General features: G+C 48.5%; 1 protein-coding gene across 1 annotated transcript; it reads left to right on the top strand.

Moving 5' to 3' along the window:
- The first annotated feature begins 1,838 nt into the window (after positions 1 to 1,838).
- On the top strand, positions 1,839 to 21,774 carry AGMAT (agmatinase (putative)). The gene is made up of 7 exons (XM_032968141.2): positions 1,839 to 2,650; positions 9,558 to 9,760; positions 16,645 to 16,693; positions 17,647 to 17,842; positions 18,598 to 18,777; positions 21,062 to 21,146; positions 21,388 to 21,774. Exons 1-7 carry the CDS (start codon positions 2,337 to 2,339, stop codon positions 21,498 to 21,500), a joined length of 1,140 nt encoding a protein of 379 aa, XP_032824032.1. The 5' UTR covers positions 1,839 to 2,336; the 3' UTR covers positions 21,501 to 21,774.
- Positions 21,775 to 25,800: the final 4,026 nt, after the last annotated feature.

Raw genomic sequence — 25,800 nt, 5'->3', positions numbered from 1 at the left:
GTTTTTCTTGTTTTTCCGCCCTGCACCACCGATTCACACGATTGGCTACGTATGGTGCGAACAAGTAGTTCAACATACATACCAAAAGTCAAATCACGCACGAACATTGCACGTTCACTCGGATGTGCATGGATTTTCTTTGGGTCCTGCAATGTGCTCCCACATGCGAACTACACAACAATAAACTGGCAGAATAGTCTGATGCAGACCCTCTCCTGGGAAAGAGTCTTGGGCCTTGCCGCGGCTTTTCTGGATAAATAAAAGACATTCTCTCATTTATAACACGGGTAGCTCCAGCCATGAAGTTAGTTCTAACCATCACACCTTGGCTGAGAGCAGCACCTGGTAAGCTAGTCGTCATCTTTCCCACAGACCAAATCCGGATATATGTCTCAGTCAGAGCCTAGGTCTATCAGTGATGTGCAGAATCCTGCAATAAAATTCAACACAGTAATGCCGCCACCATATCTCAGTACAGATCAATTCCTGGCACCTGAACACAGATTCCACTGTGTTCAGGTACCCAGAAGCGGTGGAAGTTCTCGTCCAGCGACCTTCCCTTTCTGGGTTAATCTGGCATCTATGCTCGCAGTCATCACTTATTCACCACCGTAGGTATTCTCATCAGCATCGCCGGGTTTATAAGTGACTAGCTTTACTATCCGGCTTCGCCCGGGACTTAGATTCACCAAGCCCGGCCGCCTTTGTCTCCCCAGTGGCGATGTTCACACACCATAACAGTTAGTCGTTTGAGGCTGAGTCGACCTAGGGGAGGCCCAGAAGCGGTTGAAATAATCGTCACCGGTGGTGGCCGTGAGCTGGAATCGAACTCGGGTCGCCGGGTTCGTAGCGCAGCGCGCTAACCACTACACTACAATGCGTTACGCTTCCACACACACACACAGACACACACAGACACAGACACAAACACACAGACACACACACACAGACAGACACACACACAGACATACACAGCACGCTAACCACTACACTACAATGCGTTACGCTTCCACATGCGCGGGTCACGTGACAGATTTGACGTCACAGCTCACTTGCCGTGCAAAAAATAAATGCATTATTGAGCTCCCCCCACAAAAAATGTATTTTTTATTATTATTTTTGCATGGTGTACAGTCTGGAAAGTACCCACATGTGTGTGTTTGTTTAACACGTAGGCTTTCGCGACCAATATTATTCATAATAAAGATTTTTGGGTTAGATCGCGTTATTTATAAATGTGTCGTAACCCTCCACCACCCGACACGGCCAATCAGCAAAAAAAGTGTCACGTTGACAAAAGACAAACAATTTCCTACTTTAGCCCACCGGTGTGTTGAATAGTGAATCCACAACATTTACAGTTTGAGTACGCCGTTTCGCTGGTAAATACATCCAGCATCATCACGCAATTCGCCAGAATGGTAAAGCCCTCGCTTGCTCCCGGTTTTATATCGAGCAGCAGCAGGGTGACGTCATCATTTAACTAATATCAGGTGAAGTGATTAGAGGCGGAGGGGGGTATTGTAATTATATAATCGATTAGTAATCAGTCAATGGTTATGTTGTGGATTCACTCTTCAACACACCGGTGGGCTAAAGTAGTGAATTATTTGTCTTTTGTCAACGTGACACTTTTTTTGCTGATTGGCCATGTCGGGTGGTGGAGGGTTACGACACATTTATAAATACGCGATCTAACCCAAAAACCTTTATTATGAATGTGTGTGTTTGTTGCATGTCGGGAAGTACGCTAAACATTTTGAACAGACACACATAATCACAAGTTTGCCTTTTATTTGGAGATATGGAGATGTGATCAGGTGCTTGGCAGCTCAGCCCCTTGCTGTCCCATCCCTTTGGTCATCTTTAAAGCGAGTGGAGCTCATAGAGCCCCCGACAGTACGACTCCATCAACCAGGGACATTTAGGGTCATTCACAATACACACACCGACTTAACCGCTATCACTCAACCCACAGGCACTCAACACGAGACACATTCACTCTCACCGGCTCAATCACAACCACTCAACTGCATCGCAGCATCTACTCAACATCAAGACAACCACGTCTTTAACCACAACCACTCAATCACACACACGCTTCACGCCCACTCAACACCCACCCAATCACAGCCACCTAACCGCACCACCATGGTCACAGCCGATCAACAACTTGACAACCGCATCCACTTCGACACAACAACCACCACAACCCAACGCAACATCCACTCAACCGTGTCACACAACAACCACAACACGAAGTCAACAACCACACGCACCACCACCACCACCCCCCTCCGCGCGTGCAGCGAGGAGGAGTGAAGGTAGCAGCCCCCATGCTGTTGATGGTGCTTGGAGCGCGGTGCCCCGGGGGCCCGTGGGGGGCTCCCGGCTCCCGTCTGCTGGGCTCGCTGAGCCGGGCCCTGTCCCCGCGAGCCCCGGGGGCGGCTGGCCGGGCCCTGCACTCGGCCGGGGGCCCGCAGCAGCAGCGGCGCCTGTTCACCCCGCCGAGCGGGAACGAGCTGGCGCGCTGCGCCGGGCTGGCCTCCATGATGAGGCTGCCCACCGTGCGGGAGGGCAGCGCGGGCCTCGACGCATGCTTCGTGGGGACGCCCATCGACACGGGCACCTCCAACCGGCCCGGGGCCAGGTGGCGCTCTCACCTCGCGCACACCGTGACACACACACAGCTCGTGCAGACGACGACACAGCTCGCACCTACACACACACACAGCACGTACACACACACAGCTCGCACCTACACACACACACAGCTCCCACCTACACACACACACAGCACCTACACACACACACAGCACGTACACACAGCACGTACACACACACAGCTCGCACGCACACACACAGCTCGCACCTACACACACACAGCTCGCACGTACACACAAACACAGCTCGCACCTACACACACACAGCACCTACACACACACACAGCACCTACACACACACACAGCACCTACACACACACAACTCGCACCTACACACACAGCTCGCACGTACACAGTACACGTCTCACACACAGCTCGCACGTACACACACACAGCTCGCACGTACACAGTACACGTCTCACACAGCTCGCACGTACACAGTACACGTCTCACACAGCTCGCACGTACACACACACACAGCTCGCACGTACACAGTACACGTCTCACACTCACACAGTACACAGTACACGTCTCACACACAACTCGCACGTACACAGTACACGTCTCACACTCACACAGTACACAGTACACGTCTCACACACAGCTCGCACAGTACACGTCTCACACTCACACAGCTTGCACAGTACACAGTACACGTCTCACACAGCTCGCACGTACACAGTACACGTCTCACACACAGCTCACACAGTACACAGTACACGTCTCACACACAGCTCGCACGTACACAGTACACGTCTCACACACAGCTAGCACAGTACACGTCTCACACACAGCTTGCACAGTACACGTCTCACACTCACACAGTACACAGTACACGTCTCACACACAGCTCACACAGTACACAGTACACGTCTCACACACAGCTCGCACGTACACAGTACACGTCTCACACACAGCTTGCACAGTACACAGTACACGTCTCACACACAGCTCACACAGTACACAGTACACGTCTCACACTCACACAGTACACGTCTCACACACAGCTTGCACAGTACACAGTACACGTCTCACACACAGCTCGCACGTACACAGTACACGTCTCACACACAGCTTGCACGTACACAGTACACGTCTCACACACAGCTTGCACGTACACAGTACACGTCTCACACACAGCTTGCACAGTACACGTCTCACACACAGCTAGCACAGTACACAGTACACGTCTCACACACACAGTACACAGTACACGTCTCACACACAGCTCACACAGTACACAGTACACGTCTCACACACAGCTTGCACAGTACACAGTACACGTCTCACATTGCCAGACCTGGTGAGAATGCGCCCTATCCGGCCGGTCTGGTTCATAGCCGTCTGTGTGTCATGAATATTGATGATAGCTGCCACTAAAGAATCCGCTGGCGGTCACGACAGAAGCAAGCGCCTTTGCCACAGAGATGTCGGCAGAGCTAAAGTTGCTTGACAGGAATTACGATTCTTTTTTCGTTTTGCAATAATATTGGGGTGGAGTTTTTAAAGTGTTTTTCCACCGAGGCCCTCCTATGCAAATTCGGAGTGCAGGCTGATGACATTCCTGTTAACATGATCGGTTTAAATTAACCACGGGAAATTATTGAAGGCTTTAACAAAGAAGGCTGCGTAGTTGGGCCGAGGATAATAACTAGTAAAAGCCGCATGTATATATACATTTTCCGAACGAATTGAAAAAACATTTTGGAGAGACAGTTGAAAGGTTACACATTAGAATGATGTACATCGTGGGTAATTTTTGAAGGACTACGATCACAATGATCCAATAAAGAGATGTGTTAGAGCCATATGATTACTGTTTAGCCATTCAACTGCGGGTAATTGAACTAATTTGGACTTTGACACTGGCACACGATGGCCTATTCTTGCGAACAACGGAACGGGATCTTGAACGTTCGCTGTGAAACAGACGGCACGTTGTGTTTTTACGGTGAATGTGCCCGCAGTATTAATCCGGGCAGCCGCTGGGCTTGAACCGTAATTCTCTGCATTAAGCAGTGAACGCGCTGCCGCTGTGCAGTTCACAATAACCTGTGGGGGCTCTCTCCCAAAGCCACCAATCTCCATGGTGGCATGAGAAAGCTCTGGGGAGAATTAGGCGTGAGCCAGATGTGTCAGTCTTCGGCCACGTTTGCGGATTCTACACAGAGCCCTGCAATGATAACGCAGATGCCAGGAATCCACAGCGTTCTAAAGGGCTTTAGCAAGTTAGCATGAATCCTCGCATGCTTATTTTCCACGTGGCACTTGTTGGTCTGCTACCGACAAGGTCGCTTGTTCCACCGCTATGCAAGATGCAGGGATGTTGTAATAGACTGATTGTCAACGCTGTGTTTGCCAAGCGCGTTCGTGTGTGCCCTAAAGGTAAAGTCAAGAAAAACTACTGCTGAAAGTCACAAACCTAGGTGTCAAGACCCTTGCCGAAGATTGATCTCGTATTTTGTTTTATGTTTCAGGTTCTGTTTCTTATTGAAGGCTGCAAATGACCCATACACCGCTTAGATATAGCTCACTAAACGCGTGCGAGCTCTAATAAAAGAGTGTTGACAATCTAATTGACAGGGAACGTGGGCCAAACGTGTTTTGCAGTGAATGGCAGTTGGACATGTTGACTGCATCACAAAGGCTGCATTTCACCTTCTGCATGCAAGCGATGGCAATGTTTGCAAGTCATGTTAACATCAATGGTCAGTCAAACGTATCAACTCCAGCTGTGGGATTGCAACAAACGTTAATACCAGCATAAAGGCCTACTTTTGAGCGTACTGCTCTATGAACCCGGCGACCTGCATTTGATTCATGGCCATAGCTAACATGAGCGGCGAGTGATATCTGAACTGGCCATGGGCCCCCTCCCCCCTTTCATAAACCGGCATTGATCACCCTGGTAAAGCATGGCCAAATAAACCCCCTTAACTGATACAGTGTAGGAAGACCTCCATCCAGCAGTAGATTGGCAAAGGGATAAAGATTATTCAACAAGTCACGTAGAAGGGAAACAATAAAATAATAAAAATATAAAACAATCAAATTCTCACGACGTTTCGACTGCAACACAAGCAATCATCATCAGGTGTGAAAACCACAGCAAGAATATTTGAAAAAAGTTGCGTTTTTTTAACGTTAGCACCACGGAGAGCGATTTGGCAGTTATTCAGATGGACGAGTCCATCTATGTTCGGAAAAGAGGAGGGGGGAGGCGAAAATAATGGATGCGGTCTGAAAGCCACCGTAAGCGTGAACAATCAATTAAGACCCGAAATGGTTTATCAAATCCTTCCAATGGTTGCTAAACCAGAATCCATCTTCTCGGTTGAAATTGTCTCTGTGTTTGTATATGTGGATAGCCTCATAAACGAATCTCTCATGATAGCCAGATGACTTGCAGAGAACCTCTGTCTTGGAGAAGTCAATGTCATGTGAGCCTACTGAATTATAACAGTGATCTGCCACGGCCGAGGTGTTGGTCCTACCGTGTTTTAGGTCTGTTTTGTGTTCACGGATGCGGTCCGAGACATGTCGTTTGGTTTCTCCAATGTAACTACTACCACAGAGGCAACTTAGTTTGTAGACGCCAGAGTACTGTTTGTCCGGAATCACATCTTTTACAGACGGAACCAGATCACGGATTTTATGTAATGTGTTGAATCGGACCTGGATCTTGTGTTTATTCAAGATTTTGGAGATATTTTTGTGATCCCCTCAATGTAGGGTAAAGTGATGGTTTTGAATGGCTCCTCAAGAGGGTCCTTCTTCATGGTTGGAGTGATAGCTTTGCGGATTGTGTAGTCGGAGTAACCATTAGCCTTAAGAGCTTGGTGTACGTGCTTGAGTTCACTGGCTATGTGTTCCTGGTCGGATATGCATTGGGCTCTATGGTGCAGAGTCTTGATGAGGGAATTCTTCTGGGATGGATTGTGGTGGGAATCCGGTTTCAGGTCATCATCCGTATGGGTAGCTTTCCTGTAGACAGAGTGGCTCATTGAACCATCAGGTCTCTTTTTTATGAAGACATCCAAAAAAGGTAGCTTGCCATCTTTTTCGACTTCCATGGTAAATCTGATGGCTGGGTGTATGGAATTGATGTGGTCGAGGAATTGGTCTAGAGCAGGCCGGCCATGTGGCCAGATGACAAAAGTGTCATCCATGTACCTCTTCCATAAGGTTGGGTGCAGAGTGGCAGTTTGGGCGGCGTCAGTCTCAAATTTCTCCATGAAAATGTTGGCTACAACCGGAGATAGGGGGCAGCCCATTGGGGTGCCCTCAGTTTGTTTGTAGAAAGTTCCATTCCAAGTGAAGTATGTATTGGTTAAGCAGTGTCTCACCAGGGGGGGTACCTCAGTGTTTAGTCCTTGATGAACCAAGTCTTCAACGATTGCGATGGTGTCAGGTACAGGGACTTTGGTGAATAAGGAAACTACATCAAAACTGACAAGCAGGTCGTCTGGGGACAGGGAAATACCCGTGATTGTCAATACCAGGTGAGTAGAATTTTGTACCGCAGAGGTGGTTTTTCCAGTGAAAAGCCGCAGGATTTCAGACAGAAAACAAGCCAGTTTGTAGGTGGGGGAGTTGATAGTAGAGATGATGGGACGTAGGAGTGTATCTACTTTATGTATTTTTGGTAAGCCGTATAACCTTGGTGGCCTGGCAGCAGAAGGTTTCAACGAGAACTGTTTGGTTTGATCAATTAATGCGGTTGAATCAGAAATGATTTTGTTGGTTTGTATGACGAGGCTGTTGGTGGGATCTCTTTTTTTATTTTTGTATAGCTGCCATTGTTGAGTAATTCTTGAATTTTGTTGTTATATTCTATTTTATCCATGATGACAGTGGCATTGCCCTTGTTGGCTAAGAGGATGACAATGTCATCCCTCTTTTTTAATTTACATAATTCAAAACGCTCATCTTTGCTGAGGTTGCTAGCTGGCATCTTAGTGTTTTTGAGGGTTGCAGCGATTTCAGATCTTGCTTCGTCTGCAGCGATGTGACCCAGGCCCTTGAGAGCCACGTCTACTTGGGCTACTTGGGCAATGATATCATTAACTGGTATGTGTTTAGGTGTGACTGCAAAGTTTAACCCTTTAGCTGAAACGGATTTCAGACCATCGGAAATAGAACTGTTACCTCGATTAATTACGACTTTGTTAACCTCTAGCTTTTTGGTGTGTGGGTCCGGTCTTTTGTTGGAGAGGAGGTTAAATTTGGAAATCAGGTTGTCCTTACATTTGGTCGACATAGTGGCAGCTGAAGAGGCAGTCATATTGTCTACATGTTCCCAATCCGATGTGGACATTGTTGCCGTCAATGATAAGTGTGATTTGTAGAGTATCTTGCTAACTGATCTAGTTCGGTGCGTATAAGTCTGATTTTCTCTGAGATAAGAGCTTAGCTAGTTCTGGAAAGAATTCGTTTCGCATGAGAAGGAGTTACAGCAGCAGAGGTCAGTGTAAATGTGATTGGTATTACCCCAGAGTCGCGGAATCTCTTCAGAAAGGTGAGAGACTCGATCAGCTGAGCCTTCTTATCCCGGAGTTTGTTGAAGGATCTCAAAGTTATGTGGAAACCCTCCCCGTAGAGGCAATTACATTTTGATTGAAAGCTTTCATGACTGCAGGGATTCATATTCTTGGTGAACACAAAGCAGACCTAAAACACTGTAGGACCAACACCTCGGCCGTGGCAGGTCACTGTTATAATTCAGTCGGCTCACATGACATTGACTTCTCCAAGACAGAGGTTCTCTGCAAGCCATCTGGCTATCATGAGAGATTCGTTCATGAGGCTATCCACATATACAAACACAGAGACAATTTTAACCGAGAAGATGGATTCTGGCTTAGGAATCATTGGAAGGATTTGATAAACCATTTTGGGTCTTAATTGATTGCTCATGCTTACGGTGGCTTTCAGACCGCATCCATTATTTTCGTCTCCCCCCTCCTCTTTTCCGAACATAGATGGACTCGTCCATCTGAACAAACTGTCAAATCGCTATCCGTAGTGCTAACGTTAAAAAAACGCCACTTTTTAAAAAAAATTCTTGCTGTGGTTTTCACACCTGATGATGACTGCTTGTGTTGCAGTCGAAACGTCGTGAGAATTTTATTGTTTTATATTTTTATTATTTTATTGTTTCCCTTTTACGTGACTTTACCGAAATAACCAAGAATATGAATCCCTGCAGTCACGAAAGCTTAAAATCAAAATTATTCAACAAGTAAAAAAAAGTTGTAAAACATTGTATTTGCAACTAAAAGTACTTAATTCGATTTTTTTTTTACAGGTAAAAGTGCAGCCCTGCAATTACTTGCTCATGCTACTGCTGGTGTAAGGGCCGTCACAGAGAGCCCCTGTAGAATTTAAAATAATACTGCAAATATAAATGTTACAAAAACTGCCTGTGTAAGGCCAGATTCTTGTCTTCATGAAATGTGGACTTTTATCAGCTTTTTAGTGAAAATGTGCAAAAGTCTCGATCACCAAGAATAGCGACTTTGTGTCGTACAGAAACATCCATATTCCCAGTGGCTGTCAGGTCTAATGCTGAGGGGTTGGGGGGAGAATGTCTGTAAACTGGCTCACAGACGAGAGAGTCCCAGTGGAGAAGCTTCATTTTAGCCGCGATATTTTGCTCTTGCGTTGTGAGCAGCCTGCTCGCGGTAACGCGATTCACCTCGTCATGCGATGGGGTGATGTGAGCGGCAGGGTCCGTGTGTGCTGCTAACGCTGCTCTACTCAATTGCACCTCTTCATTGTGTCGTTACCTCAGTTTATACTTGATTGTGGCACGATGTCAAGTAATTTATATTTTTTTTTACGTGGGTGGCCTAACGAGGAAATCGCTCGCGTACGTCGTCATCATCCCACCAGGTTTGGGCCGCGTCAAATCCGGAGCGAGTCGGTGATGGTCCGTCCGTACAACAACTACACGCACGCTGCGCCCTTCGAGTCGCTGGCCGTTGCTGACATCGGGGACATCTACATCAACCTGTACAACCAACAGGAGAATGTGCGGCTCATCAGGGACGCCTACTGCACCATCATCTCCGGGGGCTGCCGGCCCCTCACCCTTGGTTAGCCCCTCCCTTGCGCCACCCTCCTTACCCTCTCACCTGCCCAGAGAATGGTTCGAAAATTATGCCCAGGTTACCTTAATCGGTAATTAACATGTAGCAGGTCACCATGATACCCAGAGAGAGTCCACATAGGGAGGTCAGAAACTCACTTTCTGTAAATACTTCCCCACCCAGCAGGCTGGGAGTCTCAGCTTGCTCACCCGTACTAGCCTCAGTTTGCTCACCGGCTATAAAATGCAGTAAAACCTTTGCACTGTGTTGAATTTAGCAGAGGGTGACTGCAGCAAACGTATAACTTTGGCTTCATTGTGGTTTATCAAAGGGTACCCCACAACCAAGGCTAGTACCAATTGGCTAGTACTCATGGCTGGATGGTTCGGGTAAGGATAATTGGAAGAGCAGGTACCAATGGAAGATTGCCTAGTTCGTGTGGGTTAGGAGTGAGTCACAGTGTCACTCTTCAGTGGTACCACTGGTTTAGTACCAGTGGCTGGTACCAAAACTCTCGCTCGCGCTGGATTACAGGGTAACGTCGGGTGTTAAATCATGATTTGGGTGGGTTCCAGGGATAATCCATAGGTTGCCATCCCTCGCCCCTCTCACCCCACCTTGCTCCATTGGACTGAGCTTCTCATGTGGCACGTTCCCCAGCTGATGGGCTCCTAGCCACCTGGGTAGTTGCCGTCTGTTTTTGTCGTGATAACATCTCCCCAGCCATCACACTGATGGGCAGGGAATCCAGTGCGTCAGTATGGAATTTGGTAAGCGGTGCTATGGGTTTGGCATCAAATGTACCAAGAGGGCATGTGCCACATGGAATTATTACAAGGCACCATGTCAAGTGAGGCCAGGAGAGATCGTAATCCACAGTGGAAAATGTGTTCGTTGTAAGCTCTGTCAAGCAGTTGTTTCGTGCTTTTTACTCTTTACTTAGAGCAAGGTGAAATATCACAGTCGCGAGTGCATATTTGCACACCGATTTTATATGTTTTAAATATAAATACGTATATTTTTTCATCAATGTTGTCGTAAGGCCCGCAGTCAAGCTCTGGGCACATGGGACGTGGTTAGAATGTGCACTCAAAATTGACTGAGCTCACAATTCAACATAAAATCCGCTGATGCTTTGCACTCATTGGCACCCGTGGTCGTATTTACACGGCCTTAACGTCACTAAGACAGCCGAGCTGTGTGCGAGTAAAGATGTTCAACACGGCTTCGTTTGCTTTTACATCACACTCTTCAAACAGAGAATCTCGGGGCTATTTACAGTGATCAGATACAATCCTCAAAAAGTCATTGTCCTATCGATCCAGCTCCAAAATAAGCCAACTCAAACAAATATCTCTACATCTAAATCTGCCAAAGCCTCCCGTAAATCGTTTGACGTTTGTGTGGCCACTGCCACTCTGAACCTCTCTCATCTGTTGTGAAAACAGATGCTGCTCCCCCGTCGCAAACCCCCCTCTGCACTCCCCTTCTCTCTTTTTTCCCCTCTCCTCTCATCAGCTTCACCCTCTCATTCCCAACATCTTAGCCGGGTCATTCCTTCTCCCCCCTCTTCCCCATCCTACTAGGCACTCCTTATTTATTCCTGCTGTTCATATTGAGGCGTGCCCTCCTCTTTGTCTATCTTAGGGACTTCTGTGCCGCCATCTCTTCCCTTTCCCATTTCTTTCTACTTTTCTAAACATTATATCCTTGAATCGACTGTTTGAAATGTGTGCCTGTGCCAGCAGTTATCAAGGTGTCCGTTGCTTTTCAAATGCCATCCTGAAGGAAAAGTTTAAACCAAACCTAATGGGACAGTGTTTTTGTGTGGCTACTGGTAACTGGACTCGGACCATCTGGGGCTGGCTCGGTGCCCGAACGCAGTATTAGCCACCGGGCCACCTTGAATTAAAATTCCTTTTTACATATTCTTTTGGTCTTTTTGTAAAGTCACGTTGATAGGTTCAAAGAGAATAACAAAAAACTACGACGTTTCGATCGCAACACAAGCGGTCGTCATTAGGAAAAGGGGGTTTGCCTCGAAGGCAAGCTGTTTATAAAGGTTTAAAATGGGCGTAGCCCAAGTGTCGTCAGCAGCATGGGCGGGGCAGCTTATGTTAATGTAAGGTGAGGGTCCACGGCGGCGCTGGTAGTGGGTTTCCACCAATTAAAGGGCTGCCAGGTAAAAATTTGCATGTCAATGTAAGATTGTTGAGCGGCCTCCAGGGTGAGCGCGCTGAGGTGGCTCTGTTAATGTGAAATATTAGCATGTTAATGTGAGAGATTAACGTGTTAATGTGAGAGATTAGCGTGTTAATGTGAGAGATTAGCATGTTAATGTGAGAGATTAGCATGTTAATGTGAGATATTAGCATGTTAATGTGAGAGATTAGCATGTTAATGTGAGAGATTAGAGCATGTTAATGTGAGAGATTAAGGTGTTAATGTGGGAGATTAGAGCATGTTAATGTGAGAGATTAGAGCATGTTAATGTGAGAGATTCACGTGTTAATGTGGGAGATTAGCATGTTAATGTGAGAGATTAACGTGTTAATGTGAGAGATTAGAGCATGTTAATGTGAGAGATTAGAGCATGTTAATGTGAGAGATTAGCGTGTTAATGTGAGAGATTAACGTGTTAATGTGATTGATTAACGTGTAAATGTGAAAGATTAGCATGTTAATGTGAGAGATTAGCATGTTAATGTGAGAGGTTAACGTGTTAATGTGAGAGATTAACGTGTTAATGTGAGAGATTAACGTGTTAATGTGAGAGATTAGCGTGTTAATGTGAGAGATTAGCATGTTAATGTGAGAGATTAGCATGTTAATAGCAGATCGTAGAGCCACCGCCACCTTTAGGTCGGCACGTGAAGGTGGCTGTGTTAGTGAGAAATTTAACCTGCTAATGTAAAATAGGAGAGCTGAAAATAACAACTAACATCGGAAGGTGGTAGGATGGAAACATCACAGCCTGTTATAACTTAAACTGGTTGATAACGTCCTTCCAATGATTGTTAAGTTTGTACCATCTTCTCGGTTGAAATTGTGTCTGTCTGTATATATGGATGGCTTCATGAACGAATCTTTGTTGATAGCCAGTGGGTTTGCAAAGTACCTTTGTCTTAGAGAAATCGATTTCGTGTGAGCCCACCGCATTAAAACAATGATCAGCCACGACCGAGGTATTGGTCCTACCGTGTTTCAGATCTACCTTGTGTTCACGAACACGGTCCGAGATATGTCTTATTTTATTCATTTCTCAGAATTTTTTTCCCAATTAGGAGATTTTTGTTAAATGTTCTTAAAAATATAGCGATGAAAAAAAATCACCAGTGTGCGAGGTTTAACATCGTACATTAGTTGCAATTAACTGCAGAAACACGACCTGGATGTTGTGGCAACGTCCGTAGCGATCTCTGCGCTGAGGGAAACGTATAGACAGGAGACATAGAAACGTAGTTGGTTTACAAGACGCTGTAGGCTCATTCATTCGTCACGTCCCTGGTGGTGTAGGAAACGGGCAGCTAGGACATCTATTTACAGAACACCGCACCACAATAACGTGCATTGTATACCCTAATCTCTTGTTAAATTTAACACGAGTCTCCAGCTCGGGACAAATTAATAAATATACGCCGCACGATCATTGTATCCAGAACTCATTGTTCACACCCTACAACGCGCTAATTTATTTTCCCTCAGAAGCTGCAGCAATGACGTTTAATGTAACTGAGCGGCATTCGCTGAGCTGTTGTCGCAGGTTGTGTAAGGGATGTAGTGTCTCAACGTTGCCTCTCGTTCCATTAAAAGCTTAGCTGGCTTTGGTGAACAAGCAGCAACAAAAGGTGCATTTCGCAGGGTGACCTCGGTGTTGCTAACCTAGGAACAATGATCGCTCCACCGAGCACCACACCCAGCCAGACAGTGCGGCTCAGCCACGTTTCGCATGATGGATGTTGCTACATTCACCTGGCCCTTCTGTCCGTACCGACAGAAAAAAACAACACGGAGCTGTGCACCTCACCAGCGCACTCCTGGCGTCACCGGCACACTGCACATCTCAATAGCACACAACAACAACCGCCACTAAGTGGCGGTGACGTCACCACGACGCTTGTGCCAGGCCTCAATAGCACACAACTCCTCACAAGCACCTAGCTCACCACCACACTCATTTTAGCTGTGATCCAGAATTCTGGTGGTAAGGGTGGGTGGGTCACTTCTCTTTGAAACTAGTAATCCCGCTGGGCTACAAGGGGGCCGAGAGATCCCAGTACTGCAAATGAAGAGAATAATGGGATAATACTGAGGGTGGAGAGGAAAGTGAATTGCTAGTGGATGAGAGGAGGAAAGTCTTGAATCTGAACTTAAGCAGGGGACGTAGTCCTCAGTGGGCAGCTGTCCAAGAGAGACAGTTCCAGACTGCGGGCTGAGCAGAGGAGCAGAGATCCCCCCGGTGATTGGAGAGTTATCAGAGGAGCAGAAGGAGTAGGTTTTGAGAGTTGACCTTGGCTCCTGGAGCAGAGTGAAGTGAGGGACGTGGTGGGATGTGCCCTTGGACGGCCTCGGGGCTCGTGGAGTCTGGTGAGGCTCACGTCTCTCCCCGCGAGAGGAAACATCTCCTGTTACAGCTGAGTGGCTAGCAGGTCAGAGATTGTAGGTTCGAATCCAGGCGGACGTCTGTGGTTTAACCGGGTTCTCAAGATGGCCTCAGCCCGGGCACTGATCTCTGCGAAAAAAAACAGTCACCTAACATTTTGGTTTCCAATTGCTTTGGCCAAATTCCAGCTCTGAGAATTAAAATATCGCTTTGATCGTAATGCATCAAACATTGCTCTTCGTGGCAAGGCAGGTTGTTAATTGCTGCCCCTCACTCTTTTGACCTAAAGTGGCTTGAAGGAATCTCAGACGTAGCTCTGTGGTATCTGCTTCTGTGGGCCGATGTTAAACACGAGGGTTCACTGCTCTTCAAAAGATCTGAATCGATACTTTGTCTCTTGTCTCAATCTGGCTGAAGCTGGAGTTAAAGATAAAAGTATCTGAGCACTTCCTGGTTGATCTGGCTCGCTGTGTTCCTCCACAGCTTCAGCAGCCATTGAGGGTGTGCACTGCTTCATACAAGTTTACGTTGACAATGCGCCCACACACCTTGTTCAAAGCCTATAGTTCTGCTGTATGGTCCCCACCGTTCAAAGCTAGTTTTTTTCCATGCCTCACAAATCTTGCGAGACTGCCAATGCACCATCGCCAAACAACAATTTGATTATCACTGCCTACGATCACATTTCTTTTATGAAGTAGTGCGCATTTGTGTTCTGGAATGTAACATGAAAAGATGGAAAAATATCCAGAGCAGTACAATGAACACAGAAACGCAACACGTTCATCAATACCGCTGTGCGTGACCTTCAATGTAATGTGTATAATAGGTGACGTGTCTGGCAATGTTCCTTCTTGGCAGTGCAAAGAGAGGCGAGAGAGGTAGAGTCACTGGCCACTCTGTGCCGTGAAGAAGGCTCATTGCCAGAAATGTCGCCTATCATATACTTTTTCTTTTTAAGGCCACAGCGTTATTGACCAATGTGTTGAGTTTTTTTTGTCATTTGCCCTCGTACCCTGCTGCCATTGCAGCAGCGTCACAAAATAATTTGTTTGACGATGAACAAGGGCTGTGATAATCGTAATTTTTTTTGCGTAACTGGTAACCGAATTTAAAGAAACCGGTAAAAGCCTTATTACCGGTCTGCCACACACATAAATGTTTGTCCGTTTATCAGCAGGTCGTGTGTGGTGGGGTAAAGTGTGGGCATGCCCACCACTTTCAGGACAAGGGGTCAGTGACGCGGTCCTGCGGGAGCGCGTTCGCCGCTTGGTGCGGAGCTTCTCAGTTTGACTTACGCTGGCCGCCCCGAAGCCCTGGCCGCCCCAAAGCCCTGGCCGCCCCAAAGCCCTGGCCGTCCTAAAGCCCTGGCCACCCCAAAGCCCTGGCCGCCCCAAAGCCCTGGCCGCCCCAAAGCCCTGGCCGTCCTAAAGCCCTGGCCACCCCAAAGCCCTGGCCGCCCCAAAGCCCTGGCCGCCCCAAAGCCCTGGCCGTCCTAAAGCCCTGGTCGCCCCAAAGCCCTGGCCGCCCCAAAGCCCTGGCCGCCCCAAAGCCCTGGCCGCCCCAAAGCCCTGGCCGCCCCAAAGCCCTGGCCGCCCCAAAGCCCTGGCCGCCCCAAAGCCCTGGCCGTCCTAAAGCCCTGGCCGCCCCAAAGCCCTGGCCGCACTAAAGCCCTGGCCGCCCCAAAGCCCTGGCCGCCCCAAAGCCCTGGCCCCTCCTCGTAGAGACTCGAGATGCTCCCTTATTGCGTGACAGCCTGAATATGTATAACCAGCTCCTAACATACAGACCACGATTCGACCAGGTTGTTAATAATGAGTGTATATATCTATATTTATTTCTAGTATAATTATTATCAATGTGCTTGTTTATGCAGCAGAGTCGAATACGGCAAAAAAAACCCACAAAACAGTACACCGGACATGCGCATTGTGAACTGTACACAATACCCACTTATACCCTGCCATGACATCTGACTGGGCTATAAAAAGTGAAAATTGCAAGGTCAGATCATGTGGCATATTTCACAAATGCTGCCCGGCACACCCATCAGCGACCCCCTTGTAAACACCGGTGTCAGTTTAACTTTTACCGGACACCCTGCGGCTAATCCCTATGTATTGTTCGCATGCTTTGTTTAATCTGTGTGAGCATTGGGTGCGGTTATGCGGAATTTATGATCTCCCTTGTGAATGGCGGCAGTTGGAATTTTAGTCTACACCGTACGAACGCGACACTTTCATCTGTGCCCTCGTCCGTCCATCCGTCTGTCCATCCGTGTGTGCAGGGGGCGACCACACCATCACATACCCCATCCTGCAGGCCTTCGCTAAGCAGTAAGGCTTCGCTTGCACTTTGGCTCACAGATCTCTCGGTAGCGGTGGGTCCTCAGATCCATGCATACATACTCACCGAATAAAGCACACGGCGAAGTAGACGACCAGGCCTGGTGCCTCGCACCAACGCCAGCACGACTAGCACGGTGCAAGAGTTACATAATAGGCAGCCAGGCCATATAATTTGCATCGACGAGCTTTGGTCATTTTCTTAGCAGACTGGAGAATCAGCTGGAAACGATGACCAATGTGCACTGCACGATGAAATAGTCGGGTTGTCAATGTTGATGTTGCGGTACGGTATGCGTTTGTGTGTTTATTTGTATAAAAATGTGTCGCCGTTATCTTTATTTATAGACCCATGGGTTAGTTGGCATGTTAATCTGTTTTGCATGTGCTCTGAGATGGAGTGTTGCTGCTGCTGATGATGATGATGAAAAACCGAGGTCTTCGTTAGTGCTGACCTGATGCTCAGACTCTAGGGGCAGTTGGCTGTGAGTGAGTGGTGACCTCAAGATGGTAGTGATGTGATAGTGTTGGTAGTAACGTGGCTGTGTTGGGAGTGAGGTGCGGCATTGGTAGTCACGGGGCAGTGTTGAGAGTAACATAGTTGTGTTGGTAGTCACGGGGCAGTGTTGGGAGTGATGTGGTGATGCGGTGTGAGTAGTCACGTGGTGGTGTTGAGAGTAACATAGTTGTGTTGGTAGTCATGGGGCAGTGTTGGGAGTGATGTGGTGATGCGGTGTGAGTAGTCACGTGGCGGTGTTGTGAGTAGCATAGTTGTGTTGGTACTCATGTGGCGGTGTTGGAGTGAGATGTGGCGTTGGTAGTCGCGGGACGGTGTTGGGAGTGACATAGATGCGTTGCTAGTCATGGGACAATGTTGGGAGTAATGTGGCGGCATTGGTAGTTGCGGTGCGGTGTCGATAGTCAGAGGGCGGCGCGCGCTGCAGGTACGGCCCGGTGGGACTCATCCACGTGGACGCCCACGCCGACACCAACGACCTCATGCTGGGGGAGAAGGTAGCGCACGGGACGCCGTTCCGCCGCTGCGTGGAGGAGGGGCTGCTGGACTGTAAGCGCGTGGTGCAGATCGGCCTGCGCGGGTCGGGGTATTCGCCCGACGACTACAACTGGGGCCGCCAGCAGGTGCGGCAGCGGCAAGCACTGCCGGGTCGGGAGGCGGTTGAGGTGCCCGCTTGGGGAACTCATAATGCCCGTGTCGGGGGGACTGAGCCAACACCACCGAGGTCCCGGGCTTCGTGGCCGCCCCCGTGATTGAACTGCCGAGTTGATGGTCTTGGCCCTGGCACTGACGATTGGTTAAAAAAGTCCAAGTGAGTTGCCACTCGAGTGGGCATTGAAGCGGTGCTGCACTTCTGTTTAGAGCCCTGAGCCAGTGGTGGAAATTCTGCGTGTTTATGAATGGAAAAGTCCATCCATAGAATAACCAGTAATGACTTCCCAACACGTATGGGTTTTCACTCAAATCTAGCCCTGGGAGTGTCAGGGCATTCGAAGTTGTGGATAGCGAGGCTGGTTTATGTGTGTATTTGTGTATGAGTTTACGGGGAGCGGTGGTGTCGAGGTTAGCGCGCTCTGCTACGAACTCAGCCGCCCAAGTTTGATTCCCACTCATGGACAAGACTAGTGACGAATATTTGAACCGATCCTGGGCCTCTTCTAGGTCGACTCCTACCTGGTACGATTTGTAAACATCATCACTGGGGAGACAAAGGTGGTCGGGCGTGGTGTCGGTCACCCACCCACCTCCGCGTGTTCCATGCTAGCCTTCATAGGTGCTCGCTAACAGCACTTGCCCCGACAGTCTATTAAGGCTATACGGGGGATCTTTGTGCGTCTGTGTTTGTGTGCGTGTGTTTCCATGTGCACGCCGGCTGCAGGGTTTCCGCGTGGTGCAGGCGGAGCAGTGCTGGTTCAAGTCCCTCGCTCCACTCATGAAGGAGGTCACCCAGCAGATGGGCTCAGGTCCCGTCTACCTCTCCTACGACATCGACTCGCTCGACCCGGCGTACGCGCCGGGCACCGGCACCCCCGAGACCGCCGGTCTCACGCCCTCGCAGGTGGGCCCCGGCGACAGCACGGGCACCAGGAGACGGCTGGGGGGAGGGGTGGGGGATGTTGACGGCGCACGCTCGGGCTGCGCAGCGTTGGAAACCATGTGCAACTTACCGCGACGCCCGGCACGGCCGGAGAAGCACCAGTGAGGGAGCCAGCATGTGGAGGCGTCGCTCAGGCTATCATCACCCGGCACGGAATGCCCGGCCACAAGAGCCACAGGGTTGAGAATCACCAGCAGAGACGCAGTACAGTATTGATTTACGCAGCGGCGTCTAAATGCTAGCGCATAGTACGACGCTGTCCTGAAACTGTGTGTATGTTTATTTTATAGAGAGAGCAGCAGAGGAGAAAAGGAACGTCTTATGGCTAGACTTCAACAGGGGCAGAGAGCTAACAGCATGGACGGCTGGGGGAAGGGAGATCCAGACTGATCATAGGTTGACTGCGGACTTTGACAGAAAGCCTTGGTTGCTGGAGCAGAGAGTCTGCGTGAAGGGGAGTAGAATGAGATGAAAGGGGCGACGTAAAAGAGTGTGCGGAGGGGAGTTAAATGGGATAAGCAGAAGATGTAGGATAGTGCGTGGATGGTAGTTGAGTGGCATGAGAGGGGGTGAGGTGAGTGAGATGAGAGGGAGATGCAGGAGAGTGCATGGAGGGGAGTAGAGTGAGAGGTGAGAGGTAGGCAGAGGCGAGGATCTTGAATACAGTGCGATCTCGAATTCGATCCAGGACTAGTTTGGGATTGGGTAGTGAAACCTCAGGGTAGGGAAGTGATAGTCAAGGAGCCACCAGTGGAGAGAGGGACCGGTCAAGGAGCAACTTCCACATCAAGCATCTGGCGTTGTATATAAACTGCAATGGTGTTTACACAAAACTTTTCGGGTTCCCCCCTTAGCATGCGCTACTTTGAATTACAGTCTTGAGGGAAACTGCCCTAGACGTGATTTTTGCAATCGGCCATTCGAGCGGAACCGGCAGTCGGCTTTGCACGCCCAGGGCACCCCCTTCAGAACCACCGTGAGTCATCAGAACCCCAGACGACCCCAACGAGGAGTCGAGAGGGCAGTACCAGTGCAGCGTCGCACAAACGGCGATATATCTCCGAGCGTAAGACTTGATGAGACACACGGACATTTGCAACGGGTGGCTACTATTTAACAGCTCGTGTATGTGTGTGTCTCCATGTGTGACAGTAGGCCATTGTGTGTCAGTGTCATGGTCCAAATATGCTAAATTTCAAATGAACCACAAATTACTCATTTGGAATCTACAAAGTGATCACCGCCTTCTACTGGGAAACTTTGGCAGGACCCTCCTGAAAACAGTCATTGGACTCCGTGAGGCTGTCCTCAGTAAACTAGCGCAAGAGTAACTCTCTTAACAAAATAAGCAGACAATACATTTATTTCACACATCTATTCCTTCATATAACCATGTTTATTTTTGACACAACCCATCTGCCCCGTGGCCTTCTGGTAAAGCATAATATCAGCAGCATTGATTGATTACAAGCAAACTCTGGACTGGTTTTAGATACACGGTGTGAGAGCAGAGAAAATTAACACATGATATCAACGTCACGGTGCAAAAAAGACACACCAGTGAATTATTGAATCAGTTCTTTGACCCTCAATCGCGACACTCCATAGAGTCACAGTAGCAGCACGGAGGTGAAATGTGAACTGAACACTGCGCTCCAGGTGCGTCACGATGCACCGACTCGTCAGTTAAACACATTCCTGCATGCAGACGGACAAATGGCCCAGAGGTCCCACACCTCTGATTAGCACGGTTGGCTATGTACGATGCGAAAGAAGTCCAACGTACATACAGGTCAGAGCGCTCAGCTGGCACTGCTGAGATTCTGGATCCGAATCTAGGATTCAGCCGCCTGGCATCAAACGAGGTCCTCAAGTGTAGTGAGTTGATGGCCTCCGGCAGGTCACCAATGATTGTACGAACAAACAAAAAATAATGACATTTTTATTGGGTTTCCGTGTAATTTGGCCCAATTCCAGCTATTGGAATTGAATCCTCAACTTAGTTTCATGCGTTGGACTTTACCTTTTTAGCCGGCTGGGTGGGAAAGTGCTGCCCCCTATTGTATGACTTGCAGGTAGCTCTGAAATTGACTTCTGTAGACCATTCCCTAACATGAAGGCACTGTTCTGCCAGATTTTGAAATTAATTATCTGTCTGATGATATGAAAGCGATAGCACAATAAAGATAAAATTGAGGAAAATATTTTTTTAAAGGAGAGCGGGGTGCTCAACGTGTCGCCCCAGGGTCTGGAGATCATCCGTGGCTGCAGGGGCCTCAACCTCGTGGGCTGTGACCTGGTGGAGGTGTCGCCTCCCTATGACACCACAGGTGAGTTCCTACGTCCCCCACACGCAGCGGCAGCAGCAGCACACGGGGCAGCCTCACATAGGGCAGCTCTAGCGCTACAGTCAGTGCGAGTCTGTGGGAGTGTTTGCATACGGGGAGTTAAAGGTAGCCAGGCGTGGCATTGGCCAAACACCCCAACGTGCGGCCGCGCCGACCTTCGCTAACAGCGCCTGCCCCGACTGCGTGTTAACGGCTACGCGGGGGCCCCTGCGTGCGCGCGTAGGCAACACGGCCCTGTTGGCGGCCAACCTGCTGTTCGAGATGCTGTGCGTCCTGCCGGGAGTGAAGTACCGCTGCGAGCAGAGCGGCGACGGGGGCAGCGTCAAGCACAAGTAGCAGCCTCGCCCGGCAGACGCAGGGACCAGGGTCTCTCGCGAGCGCACACGTGTGGCCTGCATCCACCAGCACCAACTCCCCTGGGATGTCCCATTCACAGAGCATCTCTGAGCTCGCTCTGCACCCTTCTAGTGAGATGGCCTAAATGTACAATTACACACAGATTAGTGTGAAGGCCGCAATGCTTTGGTTGGCTCAGGTGGTGGTCTTCATCCAGACGTTGATTGAGCATGGCTGATGATGGCATTTAATAAACTCACGGACGAAAATTGTGCCCATGACTCAGACCTCGTTAGGCGTCGTGCTTTGCTTGTAGTCGCACATTCCGGCCTCTGCTCGTGTCTGCGCGAGAGGGGACCTATAAAGGAGCCACGTGTCGTTCGCTCTTTCACCGCGTTTCCAGACCCGGGGAAATGCAGCGTACGCCATTGAATGTCACCATAATGGCGACCAATGTAACCATAATGACAACCAATATAGGGTGCAGGTCGGTCAACTCGGCAGGGGCCAGAGTTACCATCGCCGTGCGGGCCAGCGAGTGCCGCCTGCAAGTGAGCTGCCTGCCAGTAGGCGTCTCTGGCGAGCAGGCGGTCTCCGACCGCACACCAAGATCCGCTGCCATCGTGGCAGACTTGTGGTTTACTGGCCAGGTTGCTGATTCAGCTCGTTATTTGAGAGGAGACCGGCGCTGTGGGGCCAGGACGAATCCGGAAGGGGCGCCCACTGGTGGTTGTTGGACACGCGACACTTCGCTCAGGGACTGGAGCCCCAGGTCACACGGAGAAGGCTGCTCTGGAGGTCACGTTGATCCCACAGCCGGTCACGTGAGTCGTTGGCAGAGTTGTTGTTGTTAACCACATTTCAACACATTCGTCATTAACACTGCCCATAAAACTTACACACAAATATAAAAAGCAATGGCCCATTTTCATCATCTGCTATGAAGAAGTGCCTTTGCCAAGTACTGTGTGTGTAGAAACTTTTCTCTTTACGGCAGTACTATTAAGAAACATGTCGAGCCCTTGCTTTCTGTCCTTATGCCCCTCTGCCACCGCGAAATAACAAAGAATAGAAAGTTATTACTAATAAGAGATGATTACGAATCTCAACCAAGAAATGAGCTGAATGGTGTAGACACGAAGGCTTGATAGTCATGAATGTTTGAAATGACCGCGTATCAGGTTCACACGCTGTGAATGCTGGAGACGGTTGATTTTAAGTATAGATTTTTTTATTTGTCATTAAAAAAATATACACATTCTTAAATCTTTAGCATTCCAGTGCGGTGGCCGGGTGGCTAAAAGGTCAGGGCACTGAGCCGGCATTGCTGAGATCCTGGGTTTGAATACAGGTTTCAGCCGCCCGTGAATAAATCGGGTTCTCAAGCGTAGCGAGTTGATGGTCTTATCCGGTCACCAGTGACTACCAAAAAAACATACAATGTGGTAATGGTCTTAATTTGGCAAAATTCCAGCTTCGAGAATATGATCAGTTTAACCGGCACTCATAATACAGGTTAACCGGCATGCGATGAATGACTCTCGGTGGCAGAACAGGTGGGAAAGTTCCGCCACTAACTGTAGAGGGGATCTCGGAAGGGATCTCAGAGGTAGCTCCTTGATGTCTGCTTCCAGGGCCGTTTTAAAACACAAAGGGCTGCACTGCTGTGCCAGAGATCTAAATGGAATATTTGCGCCACCCATAGCACTATCAGATTGACATTGGGGGAAAAGACAAAACAATATTTTACATCTTCGTTTCATTAAATCACTCCAGAGTTACAGGGTTCAAGTCTTAACTTTCTGCGAAGCAGTGGTGAATGTATCGAGCAAGTGACCCACCTCCCCACCTCCCAGGTCTTTTGTGCCTTAAATATAAGCATTAACTGTGATCTTTATCAGAATCTTAATTTATCCTGGAGAAGTCCGATAAACAATAAAGCTGTTTTTCACAGATGTCCAGTAATGAGAGAATTAACTCATTAAATCGTGAGATTCGCGAAAATGAGCATGTGTGTCCCGTGTTTACTCCTCTCAGTTATGTGGTCGTTGTAATAGATGTAGTTTTGCAAGAAAAATCCACATTTCTTCCACCGCAATCACCACCACTGCCATCACTAGCACCATCACAATATCCAGCAACAATGCCAACAGTGCCAATAGCGCTACCACTCTGGCCAACGCCAGAGTGGTAGCGCTATTGGCACGCCAGAGTGGTAGCGCAGTGGTAACACTCGTGCCTCACAGCAACAAGTCCCGAGTTCGATTCCTGGCTTGGGTGTCTTTATATGTGGAGTTTGTATATTCGCCCCGAGTTCTGCATGGGTAGCTAAAACAAATCCCACATACAATGTAACTGATTTGGCCAAACATCCCAATACTAAAAAATGTACTGCACATTATTCAATTGGGATTACGCACAGCATCAATAGTCCTTAAACTCAGTGAAGGCTTTCCTGGGTTATCAAGTGGAGTCATACTAATGCCATGGTGGTAGCACCACCGCTATCATGACCTGTGTAGTTTGGGCCCACACAGCTACCGTGAGACCTCCATGTCAATGCACCCTGTGCTGATTTTGCCTCCTGTTGCTGGAGGGAGGCAGCTGCCAGCTCCACTCTGAATGCAGGTCGCCACTCTGCATTTCCATTGGCTACAAAGGAAATGCCCCAGTCCCCTTATCCCACTACCACAGGCCTTCCCACGTTCACTTCAATAATAATTTACTTATTTATCCAGGAAGGCACACTGAGTCAAAGGACTTTTCAGGAGGAACCTGCAGTGGGTTTTTATTTTAATGTGTTCAACCAATTAATGAGAAGTGTTTATTATACAAGTGGGAGGAAACCACAGCACCCACAGAAAAAGTCACATAGGTAAAAAACAAATTAAAATAAAGAAAACAAAACACGACGTTTCGGTCACAACACAAGTGGCCTTCTTCAGGTGAAGGAACAGAACTGTCGGGACGACAGCACTTTAATGACTGCTGCTAAGATTCGCAGCATCTTTTAAGCTCGGTGGGAGGAGCAGGGCGCCTTGACAAAGGAGTTTACATATCAAAAATAGCTGTGTTAAAGTGTTGAAACAGCAGGGTGTTAAAGTCGGAAAATTAGCATGTAACTGGGGGATTAGCATGTTTTTGTTGTGTAAAGGGTGCGGAGGATGGGTTACTGTGTGTGTGCAATAGAAACGGAAATTGGAAAAATTAAAGATCTGCAAGAATGTGCTGTAAGGGGGGGGGGGGGGAGCAGAAAACATGGGAAAAAGAAAAGCTTAAATGCAGGTTAAGGGGGCTGAGTTAATCCGTCTATTGTTGTGTAGAGGGTGCGGAGGATGGGTCACTGTGTGTGTGCAATAGAAACGGAAAAATTAAAGATCGGCAAGAATGTGCTGTGAGGGGAGAGTAGAAAAAAGGGTTTAATAGAAAGTTCGGAAGGAATATGCTTGGTATACCATTACTTGAAATTGCTGTTAGAAATTAGTTGACGTTTGGTATGATTGAAAACGTCTTTCCAATGGTTGCTTAATTTGAAACCATCCTCTCGGTTGAAGTTATGTCTGTGTTTGTATATCTGAATGGCTTCGTGGACAAAGCTCTGGTGATAACCTGTTGGTTAACAGAGAACCTTGGTATCAGAGAAGACAATCTCATGATCACCCATAGCGTTGTAACAATGATCAGCCACAGCAGATTAATTCGTTCTGTCCGTGTTTCAGATCTGATTTGTGCTCGCGAATTCGGTCAGAGATACGTCGTTTCGTCTCCCTGATATGGCGCCCTGCTCCTCCCACCGAGCTTAAAAGACGCTGCGAATCTTAGCAGCGGTCATTGAAGTGCTGTCGTCCCCACAGTTCTGTTCCTTCACCTGAAGGCCACTTGTGTTGTGGTCGAAACGTCGTGTTTTAATTGTTTTATTTTAATTTGTTTTTTACCTACGTGACTTTACCGAATAAAACCAAAGAGTATGAATTCTTGCAGTCACGAAAGCTTCAAATCTAGAACCCACAGAAAACCTACACGCACGACAGGATAACACTCTTTACCTGTACGGATGGAAACAAATGGTGATTAGTTCACTTGCTACTGCCGTCTCCTGGCGAGCCAGGTAATGGCACCTTGACCCCCACAGGAGTTTCACGACATGTGTGGTGATCCACCAACCTCGCCTCCAGTGCTGGATTACAGGCCACGTGCGCAGCCATCATCTTGCAGCGTTGCACTTTGCAGTTCACCTTCGACCTGGCCGTCTATACGCTTCGGTTATATTTTACGTTGCCATATAACCAAGGGAGAAAGC

This window comes from Petromyzon marinus, chromosome 39, assembly GCF_048934315.1.
Source record: "Petromyzon marinus isolate PM22_M1 ecotype Great Lakes invasive population chromosome 39, UKy_Petmar_22M1.pri1.0, whole genome shotgun sequence".
NCBI classification, from domain to species: Eukaryota; Metazoa; Chordata; class Hyperoartia; order Petromyzontiformes; family Petromyzontidae; genus Petromyzon; species Petromyzon marinus.
The sequence above is the reverse complement of the archived record's forward strand: the minus strand, read 5'-3'. Positions and strand labels throughout refer to the sequence as shown.